This window comes from Melospiza melodia, chromosome 3, assembly GCF_035770615.1.
Source record: "Melospiza melodia melodia isolate bMelMel2 chromosome 3, bMelMel2.pri, whole genome shotgun sequence".
Classification (NCBI taxonomy): Eukaryota; Metazoa; Chordata; class Aves; order Passeriformes; family Passerellidae; genus Melospiza; species Melospiza melodia.
This window is the reverse complement of record NC_086196.1, coordinates 13623423-13639534: the sequence shown is the minus strand read 5'-3', so window position 1 is coordinate 13639534 and position 16112 is coordinate 13623423. Positions and strand designations below refer to the sequence as shown.

Genomic DNA, 16112 nt, shown 5'->3' with positions numbered 1-16112 from the left:
AATTTAAAAAACACTCGAGGCCTTCAGATCTAGAAGAAGACGGTTCTCTTGCAGACCCTCAGACACAGATTTCCAGCGAGTTTGTCCCTGACACTTTTGCCACGCGAGGGCAGCCTTTGGCCATTTTGCTGCTCATCCTTTCACTTGCATTCCTGGCATTGCCTGGGACAAAGTCACAAGACACTGAGGGCAATACAAAGGATTTTTTATTTGACAGTGCTGTGCTCTTTTGTGCAGATATCTTGATATGTGAAATAAATCCTTCTGAAATTAATTAGCAATAATGTGCTGCTGCATGGAAAAAAGAGATTAAGAGCCTGAATGGGCAGAGAATTTGTCTGTGATGTCAGCAGGGAATCTTGGGAAGACTTTTCCTAAAATAGGGCTATAGTTTGTTTCTAGCCATAGTGAAAACTAATTTTCTTCCTTATACAAGCCAGTGACACAGTTTGCGACAGAAAACAATTAACAACAATCCTAATAATAATGCTATAGTGAGGACAATTGATTGAATTTGGAGCTGGTTGACAAAGTCTAGCTCTCCATCCCAAAGTGAGGTGCAACAGTTCAATAGGAACTGCAATAGGAATCATCCTACGAGTAATTACTAATAAATATTCCTTAATTCCCTTCACAAAATCTGTTGGTGAAATCGATGCAAACTGACACATTCCTTAAGAACCTGGATTCAGAATCTGGTCTCTATGAAATTAATGAACTGTAAATATGAGGAAAACATCCAGCTAATATTATGAACTGTTACAAAACTGTGGCTGAAAACATCTAAAGAAAATTTTTCCCTGGAAATTAATACAGAAAATGGTATTGTGGTCAGAAAGGACTTGGAAGGGAATGGTAATTTCTATTCATTCAGGAAATTACAATCATGATATCATTTGTTCAATGCTTCTGTTATACACATAGAGTTTAGGGTTATTAAACAGCAAATCCATACAAATACCTAGCACTGAAGGTCTTGTCAGAGCAGAGAGGTTATTTTTCATCAACTGTTGTTTAGGTGATTCCTTGCCATTGTAAACTGCTGAGCTGAACGCAGCTGTTGAAGGGATGTGATCTACAGCTGCAGCTGAAAAGGAAAAAAACCCAAAGTGTTCACATTAAACATTTCTAAGTCAAGATCCTCAGCTGATACAACAAACCAATCATTTCATCATTTACTTTACTTTAATAGAGCCATTGGGTTCTGCTCAAGAGTGAATACAATGCTGAATGAAACAATCCACTTCTGACCTCCTACTCCCAATTAAGTGCCTGGGCAAAATCTGATTCTTCAATTAAATGCATATGTCAGGAGCTGTAGCTTCTTTGCATGACCCTGGCTCTTACATAAAGTTTACTCAAGAACGAGGCAAAAGAGACATGTTTAAAATTTACTAAGCCTCCATCCCAATCCTTCTCTAAGATTTTTGAACTGTGCTGCATTAAGAAAAAAAAAGGGGGGGAGGCATTCTCAAGACTAATATATTTGATATGTTTGTAATTAATGTAGCTTTTTTTGTAAAATCTGAGAAAAAAAAAAAAAAAAGGCAATCTGTCATTGTAGATTGATGATTTGTTCTGGAAGGGCACCAGTATTCCAGATCACAACTATTTTATAACAGGCTTCTATCTCACACAGAGAATACAGAATATAACCACCACAGATGCCCTGCTCAGCTCCCCTGTGTAAAAACCAGGAAAAACCTGTAATAGTCACAAGACACTAAAGAGCTGTTTTCATTATAAGAAGCTCAGAGAGATCACTCTAGCCTCTGTCATCTATCACGTTTCATTTATGTCAAGTTAATGGAAAAGTAAAGGTCACAAAAAGAATTTGTAATACAAAAAAAGTTAAGATACTGACCATTAGTTTGTTTTTTAATATTAAAGTCACTTTTCTCAGCAGAAGAAAAAATCCAGAAGCTTTCAAGCTGATGCCCATATACTGTCTGTTTTGAAAAGGATTCTGGTCATAGCATAAAATAAACTGGATCAGACACAAAAAGCTAAGATTACACAGGATCCTGTAACAGTTGTCATCTGTGACCAGACAAGTGACAGCTGGAAAAACACTTCAGAAATAAAGCCTTTTTAAAACATTCTGGTTTGGTTCACCTGCGAGTGAACTGCAGAACACCTATTTACTATTTGCTAACCTTTTATACACAAACCTGATGTGAGAAAATGGACAGCGAGAAGCCTTCAAAGAATAATTGCTTTCTTTGTTTGTAATAGATCTCTGATTCTATTCAGCTTGTTTTATTAGGCAATGTGCTCACTTGTTTGTTTGTCTTTGCTTTCACACAAGTACAAGCACCCAAATACACAAGCACAGAAGAGTTAAGTGGAAGTGGAACCCCAGCATGTTTTCCCTCCAAGAGGTACCTGTTGGCTGAGTCCCAGCTGGAGCACTGGGATTTGCAGGTGGGAGAGGCTCACTGGAGGTGCTTCCTGAGAGGCCTGAGCTTTCTGGCAATTGGAACAAGGTGCTTGAGCAGGTACTGGTTGAAGACTGCCGGCCTCTGAACTCTTAACAAAAAAAAAAAAAAAAAAAGAACTTTCTTTATCTCTCTGATAATTTCACACATGAATTGCTTAGAGGTTACAGCACTTGAAATGAAGGAACCAATGTCTTCAGACATGCCAGGCTCATATTAGGTCAGACAATGGCTTTTACAGCTGCTCCAGCAGTCACCTGGCTTTAGAGAGTCTTTCAAAGGATCTCTTAGGCTTTACACAGACACCAGACCCCATAATAGCTAAGCTTGGATGATGAAAACCAGAGCTCGAGGAAGACAGCTTCATTATCTTACCTGCCCCTTTCCAGCAGATTACAGATCCTTTGGTCAGAGCTCCCTGTGCATTCCTGACCAGATAATACTTTAAGTGTTTCTGTTTCTTGGGCTGAGTGGTCAGTTTAAGATTAATGTGATTTGAGAATTCTGTAAAGTAGCAGAAACCCTTCTTGCCACAGCCAACGCAATTGCCAGAGAAGCCTGATAAAATAAACAATACACATAATCCAATGAGATAGGTGGGTCACTATTAATAACATTCAAACATGACTCTTTCCAGAGGAAAGGCTGTATTTAGGTTTGGGGTTTTGGGTTGGTTTTTTCAGAAAGTGAAATTTTTATTACTGTTTTCCTCAAAAAAGTATTTGCACTTTGTACACAAAGTGTATTGCACTTCAGATTACAGACTGCAAAAATACAGCCCCACATTTAAAAAACAAATAAAATGGGCCATATTTTTCATTTTCTCCCATATAAAAATATCACAATTCCTATTTATTACCTACCTGTGAAAAGTGTCTGACTGAAGAGCTCTGAGTCAATTGCTTAACCCCAGCCCTATTCAGCACCACAGCACGTACATGCTTCACTTCTCTTTCAGTTTTCATTGACATATCATTCAATTTCACTGAATTTCATTTCACTCAATTCAATGAAACATGCAATTAAGTCTCAAGAAATTAAGTATATATAACCTACTATATTTAGATAGATCTAAACATATTTCAGTACCAAGTTCCTACTACAGACACTGTTTTAGAGAGGAGAAACTACTAAAGGATTCCTGGGCTATTAAATTAAAATAGCTTTGTCAAATTATGGCTGGACTGTGTCAGCACTTCACAGCAGTTGAAACTATTTATGATTACAGGAACAAAGTGTCTGCAACTTTATAGACACAACAGAGACACAATCCTTCCCCGGAAAGCTTTTTGTACTCGGGCTTGATGGGGCATTTCCAGGGATACTGCCATTTCCTCTCATTCTGAGATACACAGCCTGGGCCTCAGCAAGGGGCTCATGTGCTGATGTCATTAGCGTCGTAAATAAAGGGCTCTGCTCACGCAGCTGCCTCAAGATTCTTCTTTCTTTTGCCCATTTTACAAAGTATTTCTTAAGACATTTTCATCTTCAGCAGACTAATGCAACTATCTGAAAATACTTATTAGTATTAGTATTAGTATTAGTATTAGTATTAGTATTAGTATTAGTATTAGTATTAGTATTAGTATTAGTATTAGTATCGTCATCGTCCTCCTATACTGAGCAATTAAAAGATAATCTACCCCATGGAAATATTCTCTCTGTTCCCTACACATGACCTGAAGTATGAACTTTTCTTTAATTTTAATCATATGTAATGTACGTTTTTATGTGTAATAACAGGAATTGAAAAGGGTCTATTTAGGTTCTATTCCTCCATCTAGGCATTCCTTTCTATTCAGTGAATTGAAACATGGTAAAAATAAAGGAAATGTATTACACATAAGGTGGACAATACCATTGTCCAAGAAACAAAGTGGAATAAAGGATCAATAATATGGTAAATCAAATTAAGAGACATTGATGAAATTTATTATTTATATCACATAACTCAACCAATTAAATTTACAAACTAATGGTCAACGTTTTTTTTCTTTTTGGAAAGTACAAACACTGAAACATAATTCTCTGTAAACACCTGTTGTTTGGTTTTCAACCCAAGCACTTTCATTAATTTTCAAAAGGTTCAGAAGAATTTATTAAAAACTAAAGTTGATGTGGAGATTGGTCTAGTATCCATGGGAACAAGTGGCTAACAACCATTGAAAGCTGCCTATTATCTCTCTGATCCTAGTCAGTAGGACGATAAAAGTCATTGTGACTCATAAAATCAGGACAAGTCATGACTCTGCAGAATCCTCTGTGTTATATCAGTCAGCACAAAAGCATCTGTCTAACATCAGAGAGCCTTGAGTAGCTGCAATAAAAGCAACAACAAAAGGAAACAAAATTAGAACGGATGTGGCAAAAGCTGTAGAGTTTGCATGCATTTTATGCAGATTAAGAAATCATCAAAAATGCTTTTGCTGGTAAATGAAAACTTCCCATCTATTTGGCAGCACACAGAGCATCACAGCAGCAGCACTGCAATTTTTGCCTGGTGGCCACCTGCAAGATTCAGCATGTTTTCAAATTTACTCTTTTTTTTTTCCCAAAAGTACACTTTTTAGGTTTTACCATTTTGCTAGCAGTGTCTTGAAAAAGCAACTTGACAAAGCCATATATTAAAGTATTTGTTCAATCCAAGTTGGATAGCAGACACAAAATCTTGTCATTTGGACTTCAGATTTTCAGATTACTTCTGTAAATTACATCTGCCCAAACTAGATTTAGCAATAACTTTTACCTGAAAAAACCTTTTGCCCTTATCACCTATTCTTAACTCTGCAGCATCTACAGGAAAATTAGTTTACATTCTATATAGCATAAGGTGAAGCTAGTAAGGATTAAACAGATCTAAACTGTCCACTTGTTTTGAAAAACCCTTGAAGGACATTTTAAAAGTTTATTTGTTTAATTTTCCTTTAAGTTAAATTATCATCTTTCATGTCAAGTTTCTCCAGCCCTCTGAGTGTGACCCATTCCTTTCTTGGAAGCTCTTGTTAACATCCTTTTCCATCCTTTCCCTCTGACTGACACTCTTTGGGCACAGCCATTGCTTCATTAATGCAGCTCAGCCTGAAACCACAGATAGAACACAGCATGCTCTTACAGCTCCAGTGCAATAAAATGCTGTTCAGTCATTTCTCATTGCTGGGCTCTGCCACCCCTGCTCAGAGCATTTCATGTGGCAGATTGAGTAACACTGAGAACCCAAACATTTCATCATCCTCCTCTGAATGCCCTGCTCATGCCATGGCCCAAGCCAGCAGCTGACAGAGGGGACAGCTTGTTTCATAAACAAGCTGCATTAAATATTCTTCCATACATTACAGAGAGCACAAAGGTCAGGGGACTTGGGTCAGCCATAAGGTGACCCAATATATCTATGTCATGGGATTGATTTCACAGGAGAATTAGAAATCAATGCCTGGAGTTTAGGGGCTAAAAGCCTTTCACCTTTCGGTCATTGGTTCATACTGAGCTTGGCTCAGTTGTGACTAAAGGCTGTTCCCCTCTGAAGTTTGTTTAATCAGAAGGGGCTTGATTGCATCTGTGATTTGTCATATGCATTTGCTTGAATTTGCTCACATCACAATAATCAATTGTCCATAATTTAAAAAGCTCTTCCACAGCAGGGACCTTGTGCTCTGAAGAAGGACCTTGCACCAAAAGGTTATGAAACCTGAGCTACCTTCTCACTGATGAAATGGTTCCTTTGGATCAACAGTGAGCTTGTGTAGGGATAAAGAGAGGAGTTCAGAATGGAAGGACATCCACTTGATATTTCATAGTCAAATCTTTCACAAAGTAGTAGAAAATTTCCTTCTTGTTTTTCTTTTAAATGAGTAATAGGCTTTTAATTAACATTAGTATTTTGGTGGAAAGTTTGCAGCTTGCTTAAACAAAGAATAATTGTATTTTCAACTTTTCACCACAAGTATTTCTTCTTTTCAGTTCTACTCATAGAAAAAGGCACTCAAACACTGACAATGCTCAATGGTTTTCCCACCTACTCAGTACCACTCCATTTGAAGACTGAAGTCCTAAGTTTAAAAAATGAATAAAATCAATATGGTCAGGGCAGAGAGCTCCATTGTATGGCAACTCAGTACTGCTACAAAAGCCCAACAGATCATTGCATATTTATAAGAAGCAGTCACAGTATTTTATACTACAATGTTTTCCTCTTACATACAGCTTACAATGCAAGCAAACTAATCTTTTCCTCTGTCCTTCTGACCTCAAGGTCCTACAGAAAAAAAAAAAAAAACACCAAACATTTCTTGTTTCCTGATAGGAAAGTAGGCAGCTGTTTGGTCTTTTGGAAGATGATAGGTGAATAGCTGCTTTGTTTATCATGAGAGACACTCCTGAATAGCAAGAACTAGGGAAGAAAAATAAAACAAGAAGAGAAAAAAAAACCTTGGGGAGTGATACATGTTTGCTGCTTTAATTAGGAAATAATAAATATCTCACTATCACAGATCACTTCCTCCATCTAAGCATTCCTTTAGACTGCATAAAACCCGAGAAACAGCTTCCTAAAGGCAAAAACCTGCATCTGTTTTGCAAAGCAGTTAAATCTGTGATCTAACATGATTAACAGAATCAGATGAGGAACATGCCTAGAGACATTTTCCTTATCAAAAATACAGTCTTTTCCAGAAACTGCTGAGTTTGTATTCCTATGGAACAATACATTAATTGTAAAAACTAAAAAACAAAACAACCTCCAACAGAAATTACTTTCAAATCAGAAGCACATCTGCCTTGATTGGTGGGACAACTTGGTAGCATTATCAATAAAATGGCACATGCCTCAGAGGAATATCAACATTCCCAAATGGGAACAAGATCTGAAGTCAAAATCTGGCCCTGAAACTACTAAGATATTTCCTGCTTTCTTCTGGTCTTTTTATACAATCCACAGGCAGCCTCACAAACACCCATAAGAAACCAGGACACTATTGGGTGACTCATTGGTGACTTCTGTATTTAAATAAACTCTTCTGAAAAAGTCGACAGTACTGAGGAACAGCTGCCTTACAAAAATACAGTATATTAAGAGGAAAAACATGAAATTAGGTAAAAAAAAAAAAACAGTGAGGCTGAAGGGTTACAAATCCTGTGTCTATATCACCAACAAGCCTTACTAAAAGTGTGGGATATATACTCTGACCCATGACAGCTAATTTCAATTCAAAATGAATCCAATTAAATTTCCCTCTAAACTTAAAAAGGCTTGAAGGGAACACTTTCCATGCTGTTTCAAAAGGCCAACATGTTTGACAGAACTCAGAATACCAAAAATAAGGCTTCTATGCTGTCTTGACAGCAAGACACTAAATCGTTTCCCTTCTTCATATGGTGTGTTTTCAATTTAAATCTACTGCCAGACAGAGATCACTGTGCTACATTAGGAGACTATTTACAGCAATGATGGTTCTGGTTTATATCCCACTATGTGTCCAAAACCATCAGACTACTCATGTCTACTTCTAATTTTACTTCCCCTGATTTGACTTGTACTGGGATATGAACACCTGAATCAAACAATCATTTCTATCCACAGTGTGACCTATTGTACAAACGGTGTACTATCCTCATGTTAGCATGATATTTTTTTTTATTAAATTATATATTATGATACATAATTTTTTCATTAGATTAGGGACCAGAAACATTATTTTATCTCCACCTTCCAGATGAAGACCTCAGATCTTAAAGCATGTAAGCTCTTTTGTATTTGAGCTTGTTGTAGAACACATAAAAGTCATACTACAGAGTTACTAGAATTCTCTGCAAAAGAATATGGTTAACTGGGGTTTAAGTGTATAACAACAGTCAAAAATAAGCATTTAAATGGTTTCAGGAAACTAAAATGTATTAAATAAGCAAACTGAGGATGGAAGTAGCATAAAACCCTCCCAATTATGTTCCTGTTGCCTTTTTCTGTTCTTTTTTAGCACGCAATTAACAAATACACTACTTCCTCTCTGCTAACAGCCTAAGGAGCTTAAGCTGTTAATAGTGCTAGCACTGAATGACTTGAGTGGTACAACATTCCTGTCTTTATCTTTAAAATGACAACACGTGGGTGATTTACAACCCTCCTAATTCTTTTACAATCACTGGTCAAATGCACTGTGACCAATCCAACTCTACAAGATCACATAGGAAAAGAAATTACTGTACATAGGATCACATTATACACCTTCACACTCCACTGTCAACCCAAATGCCTTGGAGACTTGCTCAAACTGAGATAACAATTGAGCTCATGTCATATCCCTCAATGTTTGTGAAAGAAACATCTTAAAATTCTTGGGAAATATTTCCCTTTTGCTATTCAAAGCTCAGGCTGGTGCACAAATATATGATGCATCTTTTTTTGTGAACTCTGAAAACAATATACACATACCTGAGAGTGTCTGATTGAAAAATGAGTTCCCCCTCCAATTATGCACCACCTTTTCCAATATAAAAAATATTCCATTTTAATAACATTAATATTCATTTAAGTAATTCACATGATTGCAGATTTTCCTTATTTGGCTTGATTTGGACAAATTTAATGGCAATCAGAATGACTATAATAAAAATAGATAGAAGGATCTCTTTTTATGTCAGAAATTAAACTTTTAAGTAGATTAAACACAATAAATTGAAGCATCCTCCTAAGAGTATTTTTCCAACACACAGTGTTAACTGATTGCACATATGGAGAAAATTTCAACTTATAATCACTCATTTATTTATATTATGGTGATAGCAAGAAGTCATAGGTTAGGAACAGAACCCAGGCTATTGTTCAAACACAGGGGAGAATGTTATCCCTATCTCAAAGAGGTAAATTGAAAGGGTCATTATTTTCTGTCGTCTAAACTATCATTAAACTGTTTATATGTATATAAGAGCCTGAAATTTCCACTTGACAGGCCTACAGTATGTATACATCCATATTTGGAAAGCCACAATAGACACAGGCAGCAGTTTAACTAGTCCAGTTACCAGATGTGCAGTTCCAGCAACTCAGACATGCACCAGCCAAATAATGACTTTAGCCTTGGACTGATGGACAGAAGGTGATGAAGCATCTCTAATGAAGTGCTCACTCTGCATCTTCCCAAAGCAAATACAGCCAGCTCTGACCTGTTACCTTCTTGTGCATGACCTGTGAGCACTGCTGTAGATGTGGAACAGAAATAAGACCTGCTGAACTCAAAACCACAAGTAGCTATTAATTGAAGCCACAGAAGAACCCAGTTACTGCAGTCAGACACTCACCCAGCAGGGCATTGCGCCCGTTGTCATCTGGCAGGAATCTTTTATCCACAGCACACACTAACAGGTGATCAGGTAAATTTGGTGACTTTGCACCAACAAGTAAAAATCCGGATGGCACCTCAATATGTTCATTAGAAATTGAAACCAGTCTCAAATCTTTACCAGCCTGGCAGAAACCTAGAAAAAAAATTCAACTTATTTTAATTTTTTGTTTCCTGCTCACAGTTGTCTTTGTTAAAGAACTTCCTATATTTTTAATGAAAGCCAAAGTCCTACCCTCTAAGATCAAGGGCATGCTAAAAGAGAATTTTCTTTCCTCGTTTTGGTCAGCCATAAACAAAACGCACAATGAAGTTTCTCTTGGTGGTAGTTTGTAACCAACATATTTATAGGACTACTGTCATCACTAACACCATAACTTAGGTCAGACATTCAAAAAGGGAGAAAACAGGTCTCAAAATCTGGTCAATTTCACCAGCCTTTCCTGGGTTTTCAAATATTTTTGACACTTAATACACTTTAAACAGGAAAGAGTGGTGATAAAGCAATAAGAATTATCACAGTCATTTTAGCAAATGCTATACCTGCAAACTTTGCAATTTAAAGGCTATGCTGCCTAAGAGAACCGAAGTTCTGTCCTTGTGCCAGGCATTCCAACACAAATGCTTATCTGACACTGAACAAAGACCCTGTCAAACAGAAGAGCAACTGAGAGCCATCCAGCCTTGTCAGGCAGGTAATGAACACTGACATTTTTAGGATTTTTGTATCATATAGATTATGTCATTCTGACAAATTATAGGAGAAATAGCCCAAATTCTACCCTTTTCAGTAGGGCAATTGCTTCTGACAGCACAGTTGGTATTCTTACCATCAGTAGTGCAACATCCTTCTGGGGGAGGCTTCACCTGGTAAGAAACAGGAGGACTACTTGATTCTGAGCCTTCTTCTTCCTCCTCCTCTTCTTCTTCTTCCTCATTATCTGCTCTGCTGCCTGCTGCAAATTATTATAGCATAAATTACTTGGACACCAGAAAATGCTGGCAACAAACCAGTGAGTGAACAGGGTGACCCAGTTACAGAAAGTATTACAGCAAACTGGATTCTCTTCTCTTGACAATGACTTTACTGTTGCCAACTCTTGATAATTGTTATTCCTTAAAGCTCCAACTTCCAGTCATGCTTATAATAGAATGTCTTTAACCAAGAAAATAAAGATGTTAGTTCCTGTGCAAAACAAGTTAAAAAACGTGACTCAGCTGCACCTGAGAAACTAAAACACCTTAAAGTACAGATAAGAAGTAGTCTCAACGTATTAATTCTTAAATCATGTTATTTTAATATAAGTGCACAATTTTTAGGGGACTAGCTTCTAATGCTTGATCTCTTGCTGATCAAAACAGTGTAACTGTATCCTTTGTTTAGAATATTAACAGCCAATAAAACCCAAAGTCATTACTTGGCACTTTAGAATGTCCTGGCTACAGTCCAAGTACAGAATTTATTAATTAGGCATTGACCATGTCCTTGGTTTTGTACAGGACAGTGAAAAAACAGTTCCTGCTAGAAACTAGTTTCACCACAGATGATGCCATGACAAGAACACCTAATTCTCAGCCCGTCTGTCTCCTACCAGAATCCAGAGCTCCAAGTAATGCACCAACACTCTCTGTACAGTGTCAAGGGAAGGCAGATGTTCAGGAAGATGATTCACTCCAGCCTGCTCTTGGACCTGGACCATGCTAGTCCAGGAGGCACTATGGAGGTAGTACTAAAAGCTGGAGAGGAATACATGATGTAAGCTTCAATTTTTAGAATGTGTTAGGTGTTTTCAGAGGGCTTTATTGCTGTGTGTTTCACCCCTTCAACTAGAGACTGCCTCGTCACTCCACCCAAAGAGTTTTTTTCATGAATGATTCAACAGCTCCAGCAAAACTGACCATACTGACCAATGGCTCCATCCCCTCTTCTGGCTCAGACATGCTCCTGGAAAACGGGACAAATGTTGCAAGAAGAGGAGAGCAATTAACTGGAGAAGGGGAAAACACTTCCACAGACAGGACTGAGGAACATTTTTACACACAAGAGGGACAGCGCACAAGTACTAAGTGAACCCAGTGGGGTTTGTGTCTTAGGCTTGTAGGCTTCTAGGGGTCAGTATGGACATGCCGGCAGCAAACACAGCAAGATTGGGCACTGGCAAAATTGGGTCATGAAGGGCTACAGGTACTTGAGGACCAGCAGGAAGCTGAATAGCTGCTTGTACTTGGGCAAGTAAAAGAGCAGTTAGGCACTGAAATTACACCATTGATCCAGGTTTTAGTCTTGAAACAGAAAAAAAGAGAAGCAGAGCAGTCATCCTCCAAAGCCCAGTGACAACTGGACGGACTCTGTTTGCTTCAATTGACTTCGGATCAGGTACTCAGAATCCCATAGGATATCATCAAGGAGTTCTCTTTCCTTTCCTATGACTCTCCTCAGAATATCCTTTTATTTTATTGACAAATTATTGCGCAATCATCTAAATAACTACTATAGGATAAATGAGAGCTAGAGAAGAAAAAGTAAATCTGGAGTGTAAAGATTTATCTGTCAAGGTCATTCAGATTTACAGTCCAATCTAGAAGAGGATTTGAAGGGTACATTTACTCTGAACATTAAGCTCCAGTTCTGTGGTGCACACAACTAAGAACAGAACACTAAACACAACTATTTAAAGGGTATGGTCTAAAGACAAAAATGCTGCAATTGAATGAAGGGAAGAATGAAACTCTTCATCTATGCTACTAAAGTAAAGGGTAAGTTATGTGTTATGACATAACCTTGACTAATATCCCAATGCAATGCAAAAGGGCTGAATTCCTTCCTTCCTTCCTTCCTTCCGCCACTTCCTTCCTTCCTTCCGCCACTTACTTCCTTCCTTCCTTCCTTCCTTCCTTCCTTCCTTCCTTCCTTCCTTCCTTCCTTCCTTCCTTCCTTCCTTCCTTCCTTCCTTCCTTCCTTCCTTCCTTCCTTCCTTCCGCCACTTCCTTCCTTCCGCCACTTCCTTCCTTCCGCCACTTCCTTCCTTCCTTCCGCCACTTCCTTCCTTCCGCCACTTCCTTCCTTCCTTCCGCCACTTCCTTCCTTCCTTCCTTCCTTCCTTCCTTCCTTCCTTCCTTCCTTCCTTCCTTCCTTCCTTCCTTCCTTCCTTCCTTCCTTCCTTCCTTCCTTCCTTCCTTCCTTCCTTCCTTCCTTCCGCCACTTCCTTCCGCCACTTCCTTCCGCCACTTCCTTCCGCCACTTCCTTCCTTCCGCCACTTCCTTCCTTCCGCCACTTCCTTCCTTCCGCCACTTCCTTCCTTCCGCCACTTCCTTCCGCCACTTCCTTCCTTCCTCTTTGTACCAGCTCTGACATTTAATGTAGCCTTTCCTGAGCCATCCCAGCTTGCTAACCAGCAAAAAATCCAGCTAAGGAAATGTGACCAATTTCCTCTTTGCTTTCTGCTGGGTTTATGTATTAAATTAGCAGAATGGAATATCCAAAAGATGGCAAAATTCATGAAAAGGGAGAAAACGGGCATGTATGGATAGATGGAGAGAACAGAACAGGATATGTTTTATTTCCCTTTTGGATAGAGTTAAACTGTGAGGTTTGTTAACCATAACAGGTGATTTAAGAAAGAAATGGAAAATGGAAGTGGAGACTAAGAAAGGAGACCTACAGCATTTTCAGTTCAAAAGTGGAAAGAGTAAAAGAGAAAGCACTCAAGCATGAGCTGCTGCCACCTGTAAAGGGTTTCATTAGCATTGCCCAAGCCCCCTAGGATGTCTCTCTCATTCAGGAGCCTCCTGGCCCTCAGAGCAGAGGGATTCATGTAGCTAGAAGTGGAAGATTCAATTTCTGACAAGGCTACAGTACGTAAGAGCAGCCTGAAGACCTCTTCCACCTGAGGAACAACCTAGGAGGCACTCTATTATAGGTCACTTCAGAGTTCCCCTTGTCTGAAACTTTCATGAAAGGAATGCTCTCTGCCAGGCTGTTATGAGACTTTTAATTACACTTCAACTCTGTTTCCATTAACTACAACGAATACAGAATCAGCCCCTCAAGGTTTGCAAAGTTCTTTGAAAGTCTTGAAAGAAAGAAAGAAACTACAGAAGTGTGAAATTGCACTTTTGTTCCTGAACAATGCATCTGCTCCTGTGCTATCTTTCCCAAATGATGTCATAATCAATTTTGTGACATCACAGCTACCACGGAACTTTTTAAAATTCTTTGGGAAGGGTTTGATAGAAGGATCATTTTGTGCGGGGAATAAACAGCAAATATATTTAAACAATTATTGTATATTCATTATTTTGTCCTGTATTAGCAAAAAAAAAAAAAAAAAGAAGAAAAGAGGAAATTTCTAATGATGTGCAAGCAGATTTTATTTTTCAAGAAATATTCACAGCTTTCACTGTGTGGCAATAGCAAAGACTTTAATCTGTGCAAAATACTGTTATCTGTTACTACTCCTTGGCCTGATTTTGTGTGCGTGTGTGTTACTGTGGACCTTCATGCATTTCTCACTAACAGCAGCTAAGTATGACAGGCAAAGTAGGTGTGGACAAAAGATGTGAAACTCCATTCTCTTTACAGAAATGACTAAATAAATCATATTATTAAACATAACCTTACACCACCATGCCAGTGTTATGCATACACCAGAAAACTCACTGGAAACCATGAGACCACTACAAGTAACAGACACCAAACACCAAACTGCATCATGAGTTTGTTTAGCAGATCCATACAGTTCATTACTGAGAAAGTAGCCTTCTGTAAACACACCCACAAATTCAGTGAGAAATCCTATTCGTTAAACATCAACTTGTGCAGAGTTTGTGAGAGTACATATCCTAAATTTTACATTTGCAACCACACAATAACTACAAATATTATGCCTGAAGTAATTATAAACCATCTCAAAAGCTAAAAAAATTTCTGCTGTATTTATGCACATTGAAAATCAGTCTTAGCATACATGTTTTACAAATCTGTTATGGGTTTTCTACCACTAACTGTGTGACTTTGAGCAGTATATAATAAATTATAGGATAACATTTATTTTCCAAATCTCCAAAGACTTCTCACAAATGTAATGGAACAATTCCTAGAACTTCAATTTATGTGTATAGATGAATCTGAGCAAGTGGCTTAATTTTGTCAAAATAAAAGACAGTGCATTTTGTATTTTTAATCCAATTCTAATGCATATATATTTGCAGATAATAAAAATATCCAAATAAAAACTTATGCTTATCCATATTATGATTTAAAATGGGCTTGGCCATGGCTGAGTAAATAGCAGAATTGCCTTTGACAGAAATAGAAATTCCATTTTTTCCTACCTTCCAGCGATGATAGTTGCTGTTCAGCTTCCAAATACAACTGAGAAAAGATTGGTCTGGGAACCAAGTTGTTTGAGCGGAGAGAGGCCTCGATGGAATTATGCAACACTTCTTCAAACCGTGTTGTCTTGAGTTGGCCAGCGTAAGAATTTCCCATCTTCTCCAAAAACAAACAAACAAACAAAAAAAAAAAGGCAAAAGAGACAGGAAGAGGGAAAAAAAAAAAAAAAAAAAAGAAAGATATTACAATTTAAGCACTCAGAACTCCATCACTGCATGCTGACGCCAGGCTCAACATTTCTCATGAAAGAGAAATGCTCCATTGTCCACAAAGGCAAAGAACACTGACTGCAGCAGTCACTGAGCAGATCCTGCTGGTAAATTACAGGAAGTTATCTAAAAGTAACAGCTTTCTCTAATTCAGCAGAAAGGCAGCAAGCTTTGGCACCTTCTTGAAAAAGTGACTAGAAATCTGATTCAAGTAATTCCTTGATTTATATAGCAATTGAGGAGAGGTACTTTCAATAGTCATCAGTCTATTGTTAAACAGCCTTTCTATTTCAAGCAATTTGAGCAGAATAAATTATCTGGGCAATAGCACAGTTTTGTGTACTTTTCTTTGCACGGCCCATCATGGCTGAACCTGGCTAAAGCAGTTCAACATTTCTTTCAGAGGTGCTGTCTCATAAATAATGTAGCACTGCTGTAATCCACAGAGGGTGAAACATAACTTTTACTTTTCACTCTAAACAGTATTTTTCCTTGTAAAAAACAGTGCTTTTATTGCCTTTTTTTTTAATGAAACAGTATCCATCCACATGCATTGATATTGCATTCACTTATTTATTAGGACTTTACTTTTAGTGAAACCATGTAATTTATTCAATCTGTCACTGAGCAGGCAGTCTATTCCAGCTGAATATTCCGTGGAATTAACTGACACCTACTTTCTACAGGGAACACAATGAACTGGCGTAACCAAAAGCCATGTCAGCTTTCTTTCCCTAT

General features: G+C 38.0%; 1 protein-coding gene across 1 annotated transcript in view; it reads right to left on the bottom strand.

The window, feature by feature from the left end:
- GREB1 (growth regulating estrogen receptor binding 1) overlaps positions 1–16112 on the bottom strand; it is an 88403-nt gene that overhangs the window by 40491 nt on the left and 31800 nt on the right. The window contains exons 2-7 of the mRNA XM_063150846.1: positions 15105–15261; positions 10600–10725; positions 9729–9905; positions 2814–2996; positions 2386–2529; positions 962–1087 (exon numbers count right to left, since the gene is read on the bottom strand). Coding sequence (XP_063006916.1) covers positions 962–1087; positions 2386–2529; positions 2814–2996; positions 9729–9905; positions 10600–10725; positions 15105–15261 — 913 coding nt within the window. The remainder of the gene's footprint in view (positions 1–961; positions 1088–2385; positions 2530–2813; positions 2997–9728; positions 9906–10599; positions 10726–15104; positions 15262–16112) is intronic.